Consider the following 21,189-nt stretch of genomic DNA (forward strand, 5'->3'; position numbering starts at 1 on the left):
TCCCCTCTCCCTCCCAGGTTCATAACCGGCAGAACCTTCCTTCTGGAGCTCCTCCTTGAAGTGAGAGGATTCTCTTCATCTGGGCATCATCTGACTGTCACCTGACACGGGCTGGCACCCTGTCCCTTAGCCTCTTGCCTGCATTGCCACAGTAACTGAACAGAGGCTCAGGTATGACTTTCAATCTGGCTTGTTGTCCTAATTGCCCCCTGTCACCCTGGCAAGACAGAGGTCAAAATTCAGAGACAAACAACCAGAGGCCAGAGGCCACCCAGAAGAGGGTGAGAAAGTGCCAAGTGAACCCAGAGCTCCGCTCCTTCTTCCCTGCTGTAAGGTAATGCTGGTTCCTTTATACATGAGGAAATCATGAGAAAGAATACCAAAAACTCTGAAAGACTGAATGCTGAAGTAAATTAGACTTGAATCTATAGGAACAAATAGTTTTGTACTGCAAGATACTTTTTTTAACTGCAAGAGGTGGACACTGATCGTGGAAGCCCCCTACTTCCACCTCCACACTCCTAAAACCCCAGGTAAGAAGAGCATTTAAAGTAAGGTTACAGGATGAACATAACAGAAACTCTGCCCACAGATGTGAGTATGGTGGGGTAATTTCTGATTCTGATTTTTTCCGGAAAATGGGCATTGACTCAGCTGGTAGGCAAAGAGAAAACACAGCTCTATGGCTGATACTTCCACTTTTACATCTCCAAATGAGTCCTGGTCCCTTAAACTGCAACAGCCTGGAAATATAGCCTGTGAGCAGGACCCTTACCAGGAGTAAGCAGAAATTCTGGATGGTGAGGTGGGAAGGGCCCTGGACTACGCTCTGCCTGCACAGGTGAACCCCACATGCCTCGGTCTCTGAGAGGCAGCCTACTACGCCCCATGCAGCACCTTCAACCCATATGCTAAAAGGGTTCAGGTTCCTCTGATGAACTACTGAACAGACGCTCACCTTTCGTCCCAGGTTCTTCTAATCCATCCTGCACACCAGACCCAGATAAAGCCTCCTAAAATGTCAGTTTCATCATGTTCCTCTTTTGTTCTAAATCCTGCATTTCTTTGTGGTGCCTACAAGATAAGGCACAGACTCCTTATCCTGTCAATCAAGAGTTTTAAAACTAATTAAGCACTGCATTCCTTATTCCGCTTTCCTCAGTAATTTCACAGGTCTCACCTTATCCAAAAATGGCACACACAAGACTTGTTTCTTCTATCCTTGCTTGTGCTCTCACTCCAACCCACGATATATCTCCCTTATTCCTTTATTCCAATTATGTTTGTTCCAAGGATTAGCTGAAACTCCACTTCTCCCAAGATGTCCTCCACAACTGCTACAACACCCATTCATCTTCTTACTTTCTCCAAAATACACAAAGGTAAAGTTTTATGGTACTTGCACTAGATCTTAATCACATATTGCTTCGTAGGCATTTGTGTTATGACTAAGATTATGGATAACAAATTTTCCTCATAGCTAATTCAGTGAGAGTTGTGCTAATATAGCTGGTAATTTGTTATTTCAGGATTAAACCTATATAATAGCAAATCAAATATTCACTCGGTTAAAAAAAATTGCTCTTATTTGCTATCTTTCAACAAATATTTTTTGCCTATTATATGGTGGAGACTGTGTCTGGGAGTGGGGATAACTACAGTGAAGATGCTACAGAGTCAGTTTGATGGGGAGAAAGATACCAAACTCCTCATGATCTAATTCCAGTTCTAAAACTGCCCTGATTTAGGGGACAAAGATGAGCAGAGTGAGCTGCCAGGAAGTCCTAGCAAAGTAGGACCCAAAAGCTTTGTCAGCACTTTGGGAGGCCGAAATGGGAGGACTGGTTGAGGCCAGGAATTTGATCGAGATCAGCCTGGGCAGCACAGCGAGACCCTGTCTCTAAAAGAAATTTTTAAATTAGCCAGGCATGGTGGTATGCTCCTATAGTCCTAGCTACTTGGGAGGCTGAGGCCGGAGGATCACTTGAGCCCAGGAGTTCAAAGCATGATTGTGCCACTGCACTCCAGCCTGGGTGACAGAGCAAGACCCAGCCTCTTTTAAAACATAAAAATAAAAAAGGCCTCACTGCAAGATGGGACAGTAGAGGCAAATATGCCCAGTCAGGCAGAGCCTGTGTACTTGTTGGACCACCTATCAGCTCACCATCTAGCCTTCGGTTCAAAGCCGGGACCTCAACATCTTTTCTCATGCTTCTGCATTTGTTCACTGCAAAGCTGAAGTCATGGCCTGCCCATACCCTCATTTCAAACGGACCGTTCACAAATTAGAGGAGCTGAGGAAGAAAACACTTCAGTGAAAGCTTTTAAAAAATCACAGGTCTCTCTAGACAATGGGAATGGCAGGGTTTCAAATTATAGTCCGTTTATTTCCAAATTAATATTCAGGATGATATAATTCTGGTATAAAGAAAAATAAATTAAAATTTTTGACTATTAGCAATTAAAATATTTCTCAAGGCACATTAACTGTAATTCAGAAGGCACTTCTATCACATTGCTATGTAACGTTTTCAAGCTTTTCATATATTCCCTAGAGATAGAAACAAAAATAAACATTGTAGTGGCCAAAGTGTTATTTTTAAGCAAAATATCAGCAAAGTTGACTGAAACATCAGTTATTGAATATTAGCTAAAAACACGTTTGTTTCATGGAAAATATCTGAATATGATTCAAAGCTAAAATTAACTCTAAGCAAACGTAATTGAGATTCCATATTGGAAGAGGCTCATGAGTGAGTAACGCCAAGTCACAATACTCATTTCTTTAACTCAAAGAAAAGATCTGTGTAGCTTCAAATATCCTGCCAGAACTAGCGGGTGAAGGGATTCAAACCCCAAGAGTTCCAGGAGGGTGGTTCAGCAGTCAACACCTATCAGAACTATATAAGGTCTAGGTTAAGAATGCCATTTCCTAAGCTCCACACCAGACTCACTGGAAGGGACACCTGGAACTGAGAACCAGAAATCCCCTTGTGTAGCAAGGTCCCTAGGGGTTCTTACGTGCACTGGAGTCTGAGAAAGGTGTCTAGTGGCCCACTATGATGAGGTGATGCACCTGTGCCCCACTTCCACGATGCAGTTTTCTACTGTACCCATGCTTTCTCTCCTCACTGTGCAAATCAAGTTTTAACTGTGCCTTTAAATTATTTCCTTCTGAGCACCATCTGCTCAATCTCAAAGTATCACTCTAGCTACATTCTCAGAGTAGGAGATCATCCCTCAACTAATTGGGCCCAGTGAGCACACTGGCTTCATTCATGTAACACCATTCCTCTCCTACACAGAAACAGAACTGAACAGGCACATTATACACAGGTGGTAAAGTACTCCCACACAATCCACTCTGACAACTACTGATTCAATGCTGAAAGACTGGAGAGAACAACTCTCACATGACTAATTGGCCTACCTTTGCTGCAACAATGCTAAGGCCCATTCCATTCTGCTTTTTTAGGGTCACAGTGATTATTTCAGGTTCTTTCCTCAGAGGCTGAGCCTAAAGGATGAAAACAAAGGTTTATTTTATGACTGAAACGGAAGTGCTTCTGTATGGTTAGACAACTCATGAGCTAGTCAATCATGTTCACTGGAGCAAATGGGAAAACAAAAAGGGTGAGAAGATAAACAGTAAAAAAAAAATTTCAATTAATATAGATACTCTTCAGGTATTAATCTGGTAAACTAAATCAATATTCTTGACTGAAATCTTAAAGATGAATTTAGTCATAAATGCTATTTAAATGTGATTTGAAGAACTTAGTTTATAAAACAAAATTAAACCCCCATTACTATCAGGTAGAAAGCCTGATCATAAGGACAAAATTCAATTTTTACTTTATTACCTTTCAAAATAAATTACCAGTCTTTTTGTGTTTTCAAAGAAGAAATTTAAAATTATTTTACATTATCTATGGGGAGGACTGCAAAAAATGGTTATAACAGAGATGACCTAACATCTTTGTCTCTTGTGAAAACTCAGCAGTGATTTTATTTTAAATAGCAACACCAAGGCTGCTGCAAGACTCATGTAGCAGCACCCAGAGAGTGCTGCTATTGAGTGAAGCCCACCTGGCCAGGTAAGGAGCCTAAACCGACAGCCCATAAGGCAAGACAGCTCCCGACAGACTCAAAGAATGAGAAAGTGAAATTACTCATTGAAGTTACATGTTCTTTACATGTCATTCCCATACGCCAGAGAGTAAACAAAATTCAAGAAGAAAATTAACAGTCCATACACACGAAGGAGGAACTTAAATAATTAAATATATAAGCAGGAAGGTACCTTGCCAAGAGGTGGTAATTATACATATGGCTTTTTAATTTAGAAGGAAAATAACTAAAGCTTATGAGAGATTATTTTAAGGAAAATAAAATTAGTTGACATTAGAATTACTATTTTTTTCAAAATCAAAACCTGAAATCTCCCGAGGAATCTTAGAATAAACTAGAAAGATGAGGAATGAGTGAGTCTACCTGGAAGGTATTTGTTTTTCCATAAAATTGGGTAACCAGAAGTTGCTGCTGTTATTTGGGACTTAAAAAAACAGCAGTTAGTAAAGTCAGTAAAAAGTATCAGGGGCCGGGTGAGGTGGCTCACGCCTATAATCCCAGCACTTTGGGAGGCTGAGGCAGGTGAATCATTTGAGGTCAGGGGTTCGAGACCAGGCTGGCCAACATGGTGAATCCCCGTCCCTACTAAAAATTCAAAAAAATTAGCCAAGTGTGGTGGCATGCACCTGTAATCCCAGCTACTGAGAGGCTGAGGCAGGAGAATCACTTGAACCCAGGAGGCAGAGGTTGCAATGAGCCAAATCGCACCACTGCATTTCATCCATTTCATCCTGGGCAACTGAGCGAGACTCTGTCTCAAAAAAAAAAAAAAGTATTAGGGGTATGTTCAATTTGTCAGTAGTTCAATGTGATCATCTATTTGGTATAAAAGAATGATCAACAATTAATTCAATTTCTGGAGATGGCCATGATACAATGCTCAAACCTAAAGTATGCGAGGAATTCAAATTAATTACTTTGAGTACACAAAAAATTCCTGTTTGTGTTTAAAACTGTCTATATGAAGCAAAGTAGAATTGTTCTTAACATGTATGAAGCTGGGAAATTTTGAGATATACCACTCTTTCAAAAAGATATAAAATATTACTAAATGGCTTGATATATATTTAAGACAAGGCAGAACTGACTAAAAAAGAATGAAACATTTCTGCCAAAGAATTTTAAGAAAATATTTTAAGATTATCATATTAATATATTTAAAAATATGTATTAAGACTGGTATAACCATGGGTATTAAGTGTTCTTTATTTCAAAAAGCACCACTGCTTACAGACAAAACTGTAAGAGACATGGCTTGGAAGGAAAAAATTTATGTGTAAATCACGGTTTAAAAATTTTTGAATATCAATATTTAATGGTGATTTTAAAACTCTGCTATCACATCAATCTCCAGTTAAGAAAGAAACAAATCTGCATCACATCTTCAAGTCCTAAGGATCTATTTCACTTCATGGTACCCTCAAAATACTTGCCAGCTCTGTGTTCTCACGCAGAAGGTGACTTTCATAATCTGCACCTTCAAAATATATTGTCCAAGTACCTGGTGAACGTGTGTGAGGAATTAACCTGCAAAATCCTAAGGAGGAAACAAGCAAATTGTAAGTGAAAAAGCACATCTTGTCAAGATAAGGGAAGCAAGATTAATTACCAATTGCTTAATATCCAATACATAGTATTGATTTTTCTTACTCTACACCTTTACTCCCCTCTGCAAACTGAATTACCAGACATTTAAAATTATCCTTTTGTTTTGGTCCAAGAGTATTTCAGCACCAAGCAGTAAAGTAAAATTGGCCTCCCCCTCCTCTGTGTTCCAAAATAACTTTTTTCTTACTCCTATAACAAATTATCAGATCGCCTCGTCATTACTTCCTTGCAGAACCGTTTACTCCACTACACTAAGAGGTCCTTAATAACATTCAGAATATCTACTTAGCAAAGGGAAAGAAAAGAGGGAAGGACTAAGAAAACAACACGAGCATGGGGTGTCTACCAGCACGTCAGACTCCCTGTTCAACTACGTACATTCAAATTATTGGGTAACTTGTACAACAATTCTAGGACTCCTCCTCATTACTCTTTGTCCAAATCTCCTTTTAAGTTCATACTAATTTAAATTTCTTACAAATAAATTTCAGAATCATTTTATAATGTTTTCAAGAATATCTGTTATTTTCATCAAGGACAAATGACATGCTTTGTAAAAGTAAGCCTTTCAATTCAAACTAGGTCATTCTTCATTTAGTCGAATCCTATTTTGTTTCTCAGCAATGTTTTTGACCAACTCCTATCTATCACATGGGCCCTGAACAATCCTTGGTACATTTTCTCTACTGCCATCTTCTTCCCACTATCAGCAGCTACCATTCATGAAGAGTGTCCTGTGTGACAGACTCTGCGCAGCTTCTCACCACAGTCTCAAGTGGTCTAATGGCTTGGACTGGTGAGTTTTCCCTGGCAGGAGCTGACAGTCTCATCCACTCCAGTGCTTCAACAAGGAGAAAATTCTGACTGCTATTTGTGGACAATCAGTTTATTTATGGTAGGCAAAAAAGGAGATGTAAAAAACATATTCAGTTAAAATAAGTATACAAAGTAATTTTACTTAGTTTTATTTTTTAAATCACTATTTCAATTCAGATCCATGAAAATATAACCTACAACTTGCTTCTCTTTCTCATGTTTCAGGGAATCACTAATTTAACATGATTTTGAAATCTGAACAATTATAAATTATTTTCTTATTTTTTTCAAGGGCCGCATTTCCATAACAAGCTCTGGACCATACTACAAATAGAGATTTGGCTTTATTAGCTTAAGGAACGTATCTCAGACCAGGTATGAGTCCAGGCTGGTTGTACAGTCTTCTCTCACAGAACTCTATTGTATGAAGGGAACAAAGGAATATACACTGAGGGCACAAAGTAATTCTTTAATCAGCTTGTAAAGAATTGAGTGTGAAGCACTGAAAACACTGATGTCATGAAAGAAAACACTCGATTCTTTGTAAGTCTTCTAAAGGCATCTGTGTACTAAGCTACATGTACAACGATCATCTAACACATATGAAGTAATGTAGTGATGCCGAGACCACAGAAACATCACATATGTCCTAAAATTAATGATTTAAGAGAGCTTACGGGGAAGTCACAAAAAACACTCCATCATCAAGTCAAGAGCTCACTATTTCCAACTTGGTGAGGATCTGCCCTATGGTACATGTGACAAAACTGGCAGTTGCTTGTAAACTATAAACTATACAGATTTGCAAAATGCTAGTAGTCACCTTGCATGCTTATTTGCAAGGTATTAATTATAAAAACAACTAGTTACTGAGCACTGAACATACAGCAGGCCCATGCGAGGTGCTGAGGATCAGAGAAAGTGCAGCTGGCCAAGCCCAGGCTCTCAGAAACCACCCTCACTAAACGTGGAGGACAGATAGCAGCACACGTTTCAAACACAATATGACCAGTGCAAAAATAGAAGCAAGGAACTAAGAATCACTCCTGGGAGAGGCATGTTAAGTGTTAGGAAGACACTGAGGTTTTCCAGATGAAAGGATGCCTGATTAGAATTAAGAAAATAAACAAGTGTATAAGTTCAACAGCAGGAGTAGCGACAACGGTAATAGCACAGATATTAATAATATACAGTTCAATATTAACAATATATATAGTGTATTTCAAGGTGAAGCAGTAAGGCTGGAAGATGATGTCATGCTCAACAGTTTAAATTAATCCCACATATGATAGAGGAAGAGTTCCTGGCAGGAGAGAACCATCCACAAACCATGGTTTTCAGATACCATGGCAATATGAACAATAGAACAAAATGAAAAAGTGGAGTGAGGAGACTGTCCGAGGACGAGTGCCGTAAGTAACACGTGTGTGGGGGAAGTTTTTGGGAAGGAAAACTGGCTGTGGTTTCTGATTTGCTGAGATGCAGCACACTTGGAAGGATACTTCTAAGCAGTCCTGTGGTGGCCGAGTGCTTGCTGCTTGGAAGCTGTGCTGCTGTCTCTGGGTCCACCAGTGTGTGGCATGAGGCTTTTTCCAGGGAATGGCAGAGCACGGAACTAATGCTCCGGGGCTAGTTCAGGCCCACCCCATTTCTCAGACCTGCACTGAAACCCAGCCCTCCTCCTTCCCCAACCTCGTCACAGGTGCACCTGTACCAAGACTGAAGGCTCTCCCTGCCTTCTGCTCCTACCCCTCTTCCTTCACACACGCTTTCCTAAAAGACCTCACCCCGGCCTCATCTCACCTTGGCCTCTCTCTGCTTCTCTGAGGACGGCACTAAGCCCTGAGCACCTTTTGGAAAGGCTCCAGAGGTAACTGTTTTGCAAACACATTTCATTAAAGATGCAGCCTTTGTAAAATGTTTTTTTTTTAACTATCAGAAACTTTGAGGGTATCTTGAAAGGTATAAAAATGTATTTATTGTGGGGAGTGAATGTTTCACTGAAGTTAAAAATCACACTCACCAGATTTATATACCTATGGGCATAAAACCTCTATCATTATTACTTTTATTTGTTGCAACAAACCCCTACACTTTGGGTCTAACTTTCTACTCATCTGAGCTGTTTTCCACTTTATGAAAAAGTCGCAAACTTGGATTAAAATTTGGTCTAATACAAAACCTCATACATCAGAAATAATTGTGGTGTTTTCGATCAGTACAGATCACAAGAAAATGTAGTAAAAGTGACATAATAAAATCCAGGAAATCAGCTGTACTCAAACCTTTCAGGGCTATAAGCTCTTCACACAGAAAAGCACACGACATGCTGGAGTTTGGGTCTTGCCAGCACACAGGTGCAGGCCAGCCTGGCACTGGTGGCCACAGCGGCAGCAGCAACAGCAGCACTCATACCCCCTCGCTCTGTGCTAGAGTTCTGCGTGCTCCACAGGAACCCATTCAGTCCTCCCAACAATCTCTTAGCTGGGTACTATCAACATGCCCATCTCACTGAAAAGAAACTGAGGTGCCAAAGTCACCTGCCAATGGCAGCGCAGCCTATAGGTGACACAGTTGGGTTTAGAATGCAGGCAGTCTGCTTCCAAAGATTGTGTTGCTCTTAATTGCTATGCTGGTACCAACAAAGTTTACAATTTAGTGCTAAAAGAATGAATCAACCTACTATGCTTATAAAATACCAAGAAGGGAGAACAAAAAAAGGTCCCTTGTTATCAGCCCAGGCAGAAAATGTAACCATGACAACAAGTGGGCAGAGCAGATGCTCACTACGGGGTCACAAAACATCCCCTAGCGCTGTCTCGACACTTCTGACCTTACATCACCATGAAATATTTCTCCAAGTCAGCGGAACATGGACTTCTCCAGACAGCATGAGGGTGCACTCCCACATAAGTGGACTACCCTATGAGGTGGACGGTGAATAAAATGCTCGCTTTAACCTGGGGAGTAGCTCAGACTCAGGCATGGAGACTAATTTACCTCTCTGGCACAGAGGGTCTAAAAATTCTTGTAAACCATTTGGAATGTTTCTGACAACATCACAAGAATAACCATCTTCTGGCAAAAGAAACGGCAGCTGCAGGTCAGGATCCTCCTCCAACTGCACTTCCCTTCCATCGCTGCGGGCGAGCTCATCAGCAGTGTTTTCAGCCACAGCCACTACATTTTCTATAAGATCCTGTTTGGAAAACAAATGCAAAATTAAAAAGAGATGCTCACTGTCTGATGCACATGACCAACAACTATTCCAAGCCTGTCTGATCTGTCTGATCACTGCAGCACCGCTTATCTCACAGACAACAGACACAGACAGACACAGGCTTAAGGAGGGAGCACAGATCCCAGCAGAACAGCCATCATCCATTTTCTAAAGCCAACAACCCTGGGCTGCACACATTCTATAGATGAACCAAGATTTTTATTATTAATTTTAAGTAACCTGTAGCTTTAAATAAAAAGAAACTGTTCTATCACAAGTTTTTCTTTTCTAATCATTTTTTTCCTCGTACAATTGTTTAATTTTCAGTTGTTAATAACTATATTTGTATAGAATGTTTAATGATATAGGGAAAAGCCCACACAATGTAAAATACAAAAAACCAGAATAAAATATCTATACAGTATTTTTGCCAGTTTGGAAATATATCAATATACAGAGGTTATTTCTGAATTGTGGGTTTATGGGTGATTTTTATTTAAAAATGTTTCACTGATATATTACCCACATAAAGGAAAGTTCACAAATCCTAACTGCACAGATCAATAAAATGAACACACCAGCTCAACCACCAGGTTCACTTCTGTTCAAGAAAGGGAACATCGTCACCTGAGTAGCCACGCCATTCCCTCTCACTGTCCCCTCCTTCTCCATCAAAAAGAATGAAATGGTTTTCAGGCTTCTATCACCAGAGCGTGATTTTGATTGTTCCTAAAGTGTACATAGATGGAAGCGTATTCTATGCACTTTGCACAGGGCTGCTTTTTTTTCACATTATGTCATAATGTTCATCCCAGCTGTTGTAACTGTAATTCATTCTTTCTCACATATTTCTTTATATGACTATGACATGATTTATGTATATGCTATACTTTTGATTTGGTGATTTCTAGTTTGGGGCTGTTTTGTTCATGTCTTGTTGGCATAAACTGAATGTTGGTCAATCCATCCATCCACATATATAATTCTCATGACTCATATTTAAGTCTACAGCATTTCTCTTTAAAAATAGCTAACAGTGGTAGGTACTATTTCTCACCCTCTGTTCCTCCTACTGAGAGGCAGGCATGCCAAAACTCCCGGCTCCATTCCAGATGAGATGCGACAAGCCTCTCACTTCAGCCAGGCTGTAAGGGGGTGACCTGTGGCAGAGGAACCCGCCCTCTAGCACTCAGTTGCGGCTACGCACACTGGAACTCAACAGTCCTGGGCAGCCTCCTAACCTCCTCCCTTCTAGTCCTTCTGATAACTTCCCAAGAACCTACTTTCCTGAATAAAATCCCTTTCTACTTAGTGTAGTTTCTGTTTTTTCATTGAACTCAACTCAGACAACAACATGAAAATGATCTCGTAAAATGAGAATAAATAAGTCAACTTATTAAATAAGATTTCCTTTTGTTTTTTCATCCAAATTTCCCTGTGCAAACATGTCCTGCACTGTGTGACGATGACGCAACATCCACTCACCGTTGGGATAAAAGGCTCATCAGGTGCACAGTGATAGTTCTGTAATAAGGCTTGAAGTTGTAGTGAATTTAACTTAAAGCAGGTGCTGTTTATATTTGGAATGTCATCAGGTGCATACTTATCCATGGTAAGCAAAGTTGTTGCCTATGTAAAAGAATAAAGGACACAAAATATCATACTTGTAAAGTTATTCCATAAATATTATCCTTTATGTAATATTTATAAGAATATAACTTGCTACTTTAACTTTGAAATGCAGAATGACTTCAAGAAACAGACTTCCATTTACAGTAACTATATACATTAAATAGAACTAAAAGCATTATCTTTTAAAGGGCATCTTTTTAGGTGCCCTCTTAATTTTATGACATGCATGTATAATTAGATTTAATTATGTTCGTAAAGCATTTTAAAAACTCTCTTCAAAAGCAAAACATTTACTTGACCATTCAGATGACCGATTACCGGTGTTTGAATAGTTTCATTGTCCTGACTTTTCATAACGAGCTGTCTAGCCTCTATACTAAATCTCTTTTTTAAAAAAAGGTTAAAAAATGGAGAAAAAAAATTATTCATAATACTAAAAAAAGTCCCAGGTTTTTAAGCTATAGATGACTCAAATCGTTAATTGCAAAACATCACCTCCTAGTTTTTTGTATCTAAAAACTTTCCTCAGAGCTGGTTAAGCCACTGGGATATGATTTGGCTTTGTATTCTTGAGGGTTAATTCTCATCCATTTTAGAATTGGTACTCATCTTTCACTATAAAGTGCTCTGAGATACACCTTACTGATCTCAATATAAAGAACCCTTTAAGGATATTTATAGTCTGCTGGTTACCACTGATGAGTCGAACTGTGTCTCCTAAAAATGTGCAGGGCTAACCCTCAGTACCTCAGAGTGTTATCTTTTTTGAAGGCAGCATCTTTCCAGGGGATCATCAAGTTAAAACAAGATCAGCTGGTCCAATGTCGGCTGTCCTTATAGAAAGCAGTCTTTTGGACACAGACAGGCAAACAAGGAGAATGCCATACAAAGACAACGGCAGGGACTGGGATGATGCATCTACAAGCCAAAGAACGCCAACTGCGTGCAAACCACCAGAAGCTGGGGGGAGGCCTGAAACAGAACCTTTCCTCAGAGCCCCCAGAAAGAACCAACCCTGCTGACATCCTGATTTCAACTTCTGGCCTCCAGGGCTGTGGAGCAACTGTTAAGTCACTCAGTTTTTGACACAGGTTCAGTATCCCTTACCTGAAATGCTTGGGACCAGAAGTGTTTCAGATTTTAGAGTTTTTCCAATTTTAGAAGATTGACATATATGAGATATCTTTGGGAACGGGACCCAAGTCTAAATATGAAATTTGTTTCATATACACCTTATACACACAGCCTGAAGATAATTTCATACAATATTTAAATAACTTTGTGCATGAAACAAAGTTTATGTACATTAAATTATCAGAAAACAAACCATGTAAGCAATCTGTGGTTGCTTGGTGTCACCATTTTTAACTCTGAATTTTTATGTACCTATAAGCAATCATTTTCTTAAATTTATTCAGGCATAAGTACTTAACAGTAACAATTATGGCATACAATTAATACAGTGAAAAAATATCTGTACTTTGTTATGGCAGCCCAGGTACTAACACAGCACTACTTCATTATTTGTACATATGAAAAACCCCAAAAAGAGGGTACTGAGGTTTTGCTGCATTGAAGCTCTTGCTCATTATAAAGATCAGATGCCTTTACCATGAAGCACATGAGCTGGGGAGTGGCACCAGCACTCACCTGCACGATCCTGCTCAGATGACAGTCTGCAGCCAGCTCCAGCCCCTGCTTCTCAGCCCAGGCTTCAATATGGCCCAGCTGCTGACGGATAATTGCGCCCCAGTAATGGGAGCACAGCCCTGAATCTGGGTCAGTCACTAATCTATTGAACAGCCACATATTGATAAAGTGGAAAAGCTGCGAGAAGAGCTGGATGGTCAGGGCAGCATTGACTCTGCAGCGTCGTAGCAAGGACATGGCTCCTGTGAGCGTGTGCAGCACATCATCTGCCCAGACAGGATGAGAGGACAAGAGGACCAAAATGTCATCCAGGAAGAACCCTTTGAATATGCAGTAAATTCAGATAATGGTACCTATGGTAGTAAGTGCCGTTTAATCACTTTAAAAATATCAACTTCATTCCAAGAGGAAACAGTGACATGATCTTAAACTACATATAGTTATTAACTAATTACACTTAACATCATAATTTTGCCTTAAGAGACTTTTTAAAGAATACGGCCAGTGTAACACACCAAAATGAGAACTATCTGTAAACAAAACAAATAGTAGTTAAAATTTATTAAAGATTGCCAAACCCAAAAGGACATCCCATTTATTTTAAAAATACCTCCCCTTACATATGTTAAGCATTAAAATGATGCTAAATTTTGTGAAGGAAGAGAGGGACAGAGGGAGAGAGTCAAAAAACATCCTAACCTATTTTTGGTCTTTGCAGACTGTTCTCTTCAGGGTCATCTAGAAAGGCTGGCATGTAATTATTAAGTTCTGACTGAAGGCAGTGAACCAAGTACCTGAAAAGACATAAACAATTTCAGTAATCTCAGCATGACAGACGGCTACTGGCAGACATGTTATCACATGGGAAACAATCTGTACTCTTTAAAATATTTTCCATTAAAAGAAATGAGTTTTACTCTTAGGAATCTTGAAACATAGCTCACTGAATTCAGTATAACTATATTAAGTATATAACTATATGTAGTTAATACATTTTGCAAAAATGTATGCTTCTTGATATTCATCTTCAATCAAGGTAAACATAAATCTTAAAATTAGTTTGGAAAACTGAGTAAGAAAATAAATGACTTAATTATTTACAGAGTAGTGCCATCTTCAAAAATGTGTTCCTTACTTAAATGCCATTTGAACCAAATGTGCTAAAACATCTTGAGCATCCAGTGTGATCCGACTAAGGTCTCGGTCTTGCTTAATGAAGTTGAGAAGTTCAGATGCATTTGCCATCCAGAAGGCAAGTGCCCCTGCAATATTCTTCTGTTTCTGTAGACAGAACACATTTCCATAAGCAACAGGGAATAAACAAAAGTAATAAAAATATAAAGGAAGGCTCTTGAAAAGCTGCTGAAGATAGACCAGTACCTTCCCATTTCACCAAGGTATTTACCACAGATACCAGATATTTGCAAAATAATTTGGGTGCATACATAGCAATGGGAAGTAAATAACCACTGCAACTATTTCTTAGGATTCATGTACATAGACATATGAATTCGGTTAGCTACAATTTATAGATGGAATCAGTGGAGAAACAGAGATATCAAATAATGTAACACCAAATTGTAGACTGCATTATCTGGTAATCTGTGCAGTATACATACATGTATCCATGGTTACCCACAGCCACCCTGATACTTGTAGTCACTGGCTTGGACACCATGCAACTCAGTATCAAGTACTGATCTATCACGTCCTCTCCCGACCACATGTGCAGGCCAGGCAACCTCAGATGAGATCCAAAGAATAGGAACCAAGGATAAATAATAAAGAGAAGAAACAGAACTTTTGTCATTTCATATCCACACTGAAGTGCATTAAGCAGAAATTATGAAATGCCAATAAAGGTTGCACAGTCAAAAAGGGTTTTAGTACTGCATGTCTCAGTTGCTGAATGAGTGTTACGAGCTGTTCAGTCCAGCTGCTGTATTACTGTATTTGACATGGGAGCAGCATGAGAAACTTGGCTAAGCAACACAGCTAGGATCAGCTCCCAGCAGATGTCCTACCTGGTCAACCTGGTCTACTTCCTGGAGAAAAACAGACGAGGGGAAATCAAGCAGAACGAGAGAAAGAAACTTGTAAACAATCATGATAGTTAAAAAAATCAAAACACTCATATGAAGGTACGACATGAAGGTACGACATTTAGTTATGTTATTCCCAAAGTAACATTTTCATTTTTGGTTCTGAAGTACCTTTAGAAGTATACGACCTAAAGGATTAGTTTTATGTTCTTACCACTGGCACAATAACTAACTGAATTTTTAGAGTTTATCAATAAATGTGATGTTACAATAAAAACACATGAACACATTGATCTCTTTAAAAGATTTACAATGGAAGGACTTGTGAACATCTTTCAATGATATGGTGTGCTTACTACTTACTTAAAGGTATCTAACAAGGTGAAAGTCCATTCCCCTAGATTAATTAGCAGGAATGGAAGAGACCGGAAAGACCAAGAAACAATAAAAATAAAAGCTGAGAAGATTGAGAATTTAAAAGTGTATAAATAACTTATACCTATATTAATGGGAGTAAATTCTTTGTTTTTTAGAAAACAGAATTTAAATTATTCACTACCATAGTTCTTTTCCACTACTTTTAAGATTCCTCCCATTGGATACTAAACCTAAACCTGAAGTTTAAAAGACTTGTTTGATAATGGTGATTTCACTGACTAGTTCACATCAATAGGGAAAAGGCTATCAAGGGTAATTTTATGATAGGTGTCTCACAATTTGAAACAGGTTTAGTAAGTCCAAACATGATAGAAGACAGACAATGGCTTTGAATGACAACTGAAAAGGAAATCCATGTTTGTTTATAAAATAATGATATGAGAGTAACAAAATGGTATCCAAATAAAATGACTTTCTTTTTTACCTATTTCCTAACTTGGGTAAAAGAAGCATAACCCCATCAAACTCATGCTAATCACTCAAACATAAAAGAAACATTTCTTGAAAAATTCTGGCCTTTGAAAACAATTCTGAAGGAACTAAAGGATCTTAGTTTCCCTCAAATGATCCTGCCGGGAGAAAAGCAACCAATCTATCTATGTTATTAACATTATATAATTAGAGTTTACTAAGTTGAATAACAACATTGACAAGTGATTTAGAAAAACTGAAAAAATCTGTACATTTACTTTTAAGAACTTTAAAGATTAAATCTTCAAATTATCTGTAGATGAAAAACTGCTATGAAAATTTTATCAGCTGTAGATCGGGACAGAAAGTACGTAAAAGAGCCAAACCATTCTATCAACAAAACACCTTTATCTTCTGAAATTTTAAAAACCGGTTTATGATGGAATTTCATTTTAGGCGAGAAGTATGTTACAATGTCCATTACACCTATACATGTGCTATCAAAAAGCCCAATTACTACAAACGTCTAGGCTCATTACACAGGAGCAAGTGACTTTTGATAACCATTTTTAAAAAGTCTAAGAAGGTGTTACCAGGGAACGGGGAAAAAGAAAAACACCAGCAACTACTTAAGGGGTATCACTCTGAGGTGATGGAGATGTTTTGGAACCGACAGAGGTGGTGGTTGCACAACACTGTGAATGCACTAAACACGACTGAACTGCTCACTTCAAAGTGGTTAATATTACATGAATTTCATCTCAACAAATTATTTACAGAAAAAAGTCTACAAAGCCCACAACAGTCTCAGCACTTTCTCACAACTATTACTGCAAGCTGAAGGGCCTTTCTCATGATTATTGTGTTAGCACACACAGTTACCTTCACTTATGCTGAAGTTTACAGGGAAAACAAAACAGAAAAAAGCTTACATTTCCTTTCAACTCTTTAAAGTTATATATTTTCCTATAATATTTATATAACTTCTATTTTAGAAAAAAATCTTTAGAGTCAAACATGTAACCAAATCAGAAGCCCTTAAAGAAGCTGAGTTCACTGGTTTAGCAATTACAACCACAATCACCAGAGGAGCACGGCTGGCCGGCTGGAACGTACCTGGATGACGCCCTCCATCATGCTCACCATCTTGTTGACGACTGCAATGACTTTATGCGTGCGCTCTGTAGGGCTGATGTCAGGTCTGTACTGGTTGGACAATACATACCGGCATGCCATATATAATACATATGTAGGGGACAACTTAAAGTGGACTGTAGAGCTATTAGTATAATTTATAATGGCAGATAAAAATGAATCTTCAGCTGTGTAAAGATTTCAAAAACAAAAAAGGAAAAAAGAACAAAAATGAATGTGAAAATCAGATGGAGCAAAATGGATCAAGAAACAATTCACTGACAATGAAATCTGAAATTACTCACAACTTTCCCTGAATTCAATGCTTGCAGGCAGTATCAGTTCAGGCCCAGAAGCATCCTGTGTTCTAAAAGAAGAAAGCTGACATCACTTAAAATAAGGTCACATGGCTAACAATATTACTGACAACCTGTGTAGATTTCTGCAACTACTTTTTAAATCTAAATACTAATCTTTCCAATGTAAAATAATAAAATATCCCTTGCTTTCAGATGCAGCCTAATCAAATAATGTATTGGGAGTGATCTTATCACGACTCCTCTAAGAAGGTTAGTTCCTTGAAGTATGTGCCACCGCCATGACAGCAGATCTGACGTGATTCTGGATTATTAATGAACACTTCATGTCTAGTACAGGGATCGGTCTATCTTGCATCTGCTACAGCTATGGCTCCGGTAACACTGAAAAGAAAGTAGTAAGTGACACAAAGAAATATTAACCATGCCAAGCTTGAAACGGAGTTCTTACACTGAAAGGGAAAAGCTTCCTAAGACCTGGACTTTGTCTTTCTCTGCTGACACAGGATTAGACAAGTTGACCATGGCAAGTCTCCTTCAGCCATTACTATCATCATTTTCCAATGCTTACAGTGATGCATGCCTTAAAAAGAGATGTTCTACTCACTCACATTTCTTCTTATGGTCACATAAATTCCAGGTCCCTTCCACCATTTAGCCTGACACTACACAAATAAGGAACTGTCAAAAATTATAAATACAAAAAACTATAATTTGGAACATTTATAAAAACCAGCATTGTACTAATGTTTATCTATTTCCAGGTATTCAGATCACATTAATTCAAAAGTTAGGTTCATTTCTGTCTCTATAAAAATAGTCTCTAAACAGTGTGTCATCACTCATTGGCAGGGCAGAAGGCTGTTTTGTGAAACTACTCTTTCAGTTAAATATACATTTGTGTGTGTGTTCACCAGAGCACAATGTAAGATATAATCTTGTGTTGTGACCACTGTTCAAAAGAATTTTGAAAGACATTGCTAGGCACAGACTCTTTAAAATGTGTAAGATAATAAATTACAAATCCAGTTTAGATTTCCTTATCTTTGTAGATTTATTCTTTTCTCAATGAATAATGCTCAGCTTATTCTTTCACTTAGCCATGGGATTAGAACTTCAAGTCATTTACTTATTACTCTAAGTTTGTGACCCGCTGTATTTTATATACAATGTTTACCAAAAACCAACGAAACACATAGTCAAGGGATTAGCTTCCTTAACATTTCAATGTCTTTATCATTTTAGTTCAACTTTATCAGAGATAATCAGGAAGAATTCTCAAAAATGTCTCTGAAAAAGAAAATTTAAATTGACAGTAAGAGTCAGGGAACATGTGTTTTGCCTTTCTGCAAACTTAACTGAAAATTAAATTGTGGGGATATCAATGACTTAAACTGTGGCGAACATCTCTACTGAGTTAAATATTGACTTAAACTGAGATCAGTACTTACTCAAATAAATCTTATTTGGTGAAATGGAAAGTCAAGAGTTATCTTGATATTTGAATGAGAAATACTCATTAGTGACTTAACAGTCATTTCAGCAGTAATGTGTCTGTGCATCTTAGACAACTGGTAATAAACAGCCACAATTAAGTATTTGGAATTGCTGGTCCACTCATTAAATAAGTTAATATAGACAATAAAAAACTTTCCTTCAAAAGCAAAAAAGAAGAACTTATGATGATTACAGATTTGTAGTAGTTTACAGACTAGCTAATTTTTTTTCAACAGCAAACCATTCTCTTCCCTCCATCCTCACCTCCATGCACCAAAAAAATGAATAAAGAGAAAATGAATATATTTATATAAAATAATAAAAATATAACCAAATATTTTACTACTAATAAATATAATTCCAAATCTTTTTATCAAATTGTATGCTTCAGAGTTGATTATTTAGTTTATGATCTAATGATTTAACTCAACAATTAAGGAAAAGAAAAATGCTTCTATAAACAATGTAATTTAAATGATCAATTATTTTAACACATCTCCCTTACACCCCCGTATTTACAGACATCTAAAATTGCAGCTAGGCAGTTACATATCTCATAAAGTGACCCTGAATAAACTTTACCAATTATATTCTAACAAATCTGGTTTAAAAAGTGTTTAAACTGTCATTGATAAAAGAAAAAAAAATTTAGTGACAATTAAAAGTCATCCCCTCCATTCAAAAGGGTTTTTTTCCTTCACTAATATTAGCATTTTAAACACATTTAAATTTTTCATGGCTACATCAGTTAAATTAAGTAGTGCTTATTACAACACTGCCTATGCAAAAAACAAAGAATGGGGCAAAAAGCCTCATCTGTTTTCATCATTGTTATAATAGCAACAAAGCAACATATTTTGTAATTAAAATAAAGCCTTTAATAACTCTGCAAACTAATCTTACCTTATAAAATAATTAAATTATGTGTTTATGGTAAAAAATAATTTCTGACATACAATTAACCATTATATGACTATTTTGACACTATTATTTACTAATCACTAATTTTGCATATGCTAAAAGCATTATCCTAATCAATCCACTCCCTCGTGTGAATTCATTTACTCATTCAAATATTTATGAGCTAAGAACTATGATTCATGCTTCTCAGTCACACCTTATAAATACATAGAGGTATTCCTTAACAATACCAATTTACCATTCTGAACATCCTACTCCATAATACACCACCAAAAACAAGTACAAACACAGAAAGTAAACTATTTATTATCACATGTAATAAAATTCACATAGCCAATAAAAATCTTGCATCAGAACTAAAAATCCACAATAAAAATAAAGTTAAAACCTGGGATTCTCTTATGAGTCTGCATATGTAATAACCGGTGGTGAATGATATTAAAATCCTGCAATATCCAGTGCCCTCTGCTGGAAGTTGTGAAACTGAAGAACTGTCTTCATCACCTGCAACTGAACTGATAGGTGACCCTGGGCAAGTCGCCTGCCTCATCTAACTGCCTCACTGACTGGATCTTTGAAGCAAACAGAATGGCCTCTTCAAAAAACTATCTGAAAAGCCCCAAAGGGGGAATGCTACCAGTTTCACTGCTGATAATGAGGATGCCACAAAAGTCATGCAGTCTTTCCCTATGTCTGTCTGAGTTCCCACAGAGCTCTGGGGTAGAGGTGATCAGCACCAAATCATGCTGCAAGTTCCACTAGTCAGTATCTGTTATTTATCTGCCATGTTTAACGCAAAGATACTACTCTGCAACATTTAAATAATTCTAGAGGTCACAAGGAAATAGGATTCTGATTAAGGTGACACGTTAAAAATCATAAGACAAGGAAATAACAAAAGACAGTTCTCTGCCCAAAAAAATCAGGCAAGAACAATGTCAGAAAAAAAAAATAATAATTCATCCTCAATCTATCTCCACAGGGAGACACATCACATCAGAGCACAAGATATAACATGGCATCTAAATTCTTAAAATCTGTTTCATAATCATTTTTGGCCTTACGTATTTTTAAACAGATGAAGATTTCTTCTAGAAATGGGTGAAATGACCAGATTTTTCTAGATATAAAAATCATCAAATATTAAAATCCTATAAAAACTCCCTTTCTCTATGTTTTTAAAGTAGTAAATTTTAAATGGCAACATTTTAATTCAGTGTGCCTCTTATTTCAATTTGATAGCACTGTGGCATGTAAGTGAGGGATATAATTATTGGTAAAGCATTTCTTTCAATTCAATAACAAAGAAAGGAAATGTCCTTAAAATATTATTGCTAACATTCTAAAAATGTCAGCTGAACCTTTATAAATT

The 21,189-nt window shown here is 37.6% G+C and overlaps 1 protein-coding gene across 19 annotated transcripts in view; it reads right to left on the minus strand.

The window, feature by feature from the left end:
* LOC105487581 (afadin, adherens junction formation factor) overlaps window positions 1–21,189 on the minus strand; it is a 142,446-nt gene that overhangs the window by 42,089 nt on the left and 79,168 nt on the right. For 12 of the 19 annotated variants that reach the window (XM_071096175.1, XM_071096176.1, XM_071096177.1 and 9 more), the window contains 10 exons: window positions 17,388–17,449; window positions 17,065–17,270; window positions 15,082–15,102; window positions 14,193–14,338; window positions 13,757–13,851; window positions 13,058–13,323; window positions 11,261–11,404; window positions 9,556–9,754; window positions 5,565–5,668; window positions 3,431–3,517 (listed from right to left, as the gene is read on the minus strand). In XM_071096175.1, the coding sequence (XP_070952276.1) occupies window positions 3,431–3,517; window positions 5,565–5,668; window positions 9,556–9,754; window positions 11,261–11,404; window positions 13,058–13,323; window positions 13,757–13,851; window positions 14,193–14,338; window positions 15,082–15,102; window positions 17,065–17,270; window positions 17,388–17,449 (1,330 nt within the window). The remainder of the gene's footprint in view (window positions 1–3,430; window positions 3,518–5,564; window positions 5,669–9,555; window positions 9,755–11,260; window positions 11,405–13,057; window positions 13,324–13,756; window positions 13,852–14,192; window positions 14,339–15,081; window positions 15,103–17,064; window positions 17,271–17,387; window positions 17,450–21,189) is intronic. The other 7 variants (XM_071096179.1, XM_071096178.1, XM_071096183.1 and 4 more) reach the window with 1 other exon arrangement.

Source organism: Macaca nemestrina, chromosome 5, assembly GCF_043159975.1.
Source record: "Macaca nemestrina isolate mMacNem1 chromosome 5, mMacNem.hap1, whole genome shotgun sequence".
NCBI lineage: Eukaryota > Metazoa > Chordata > Mammalia > Primates > Cercopithecidae > Macaca > Macaca nemestrina.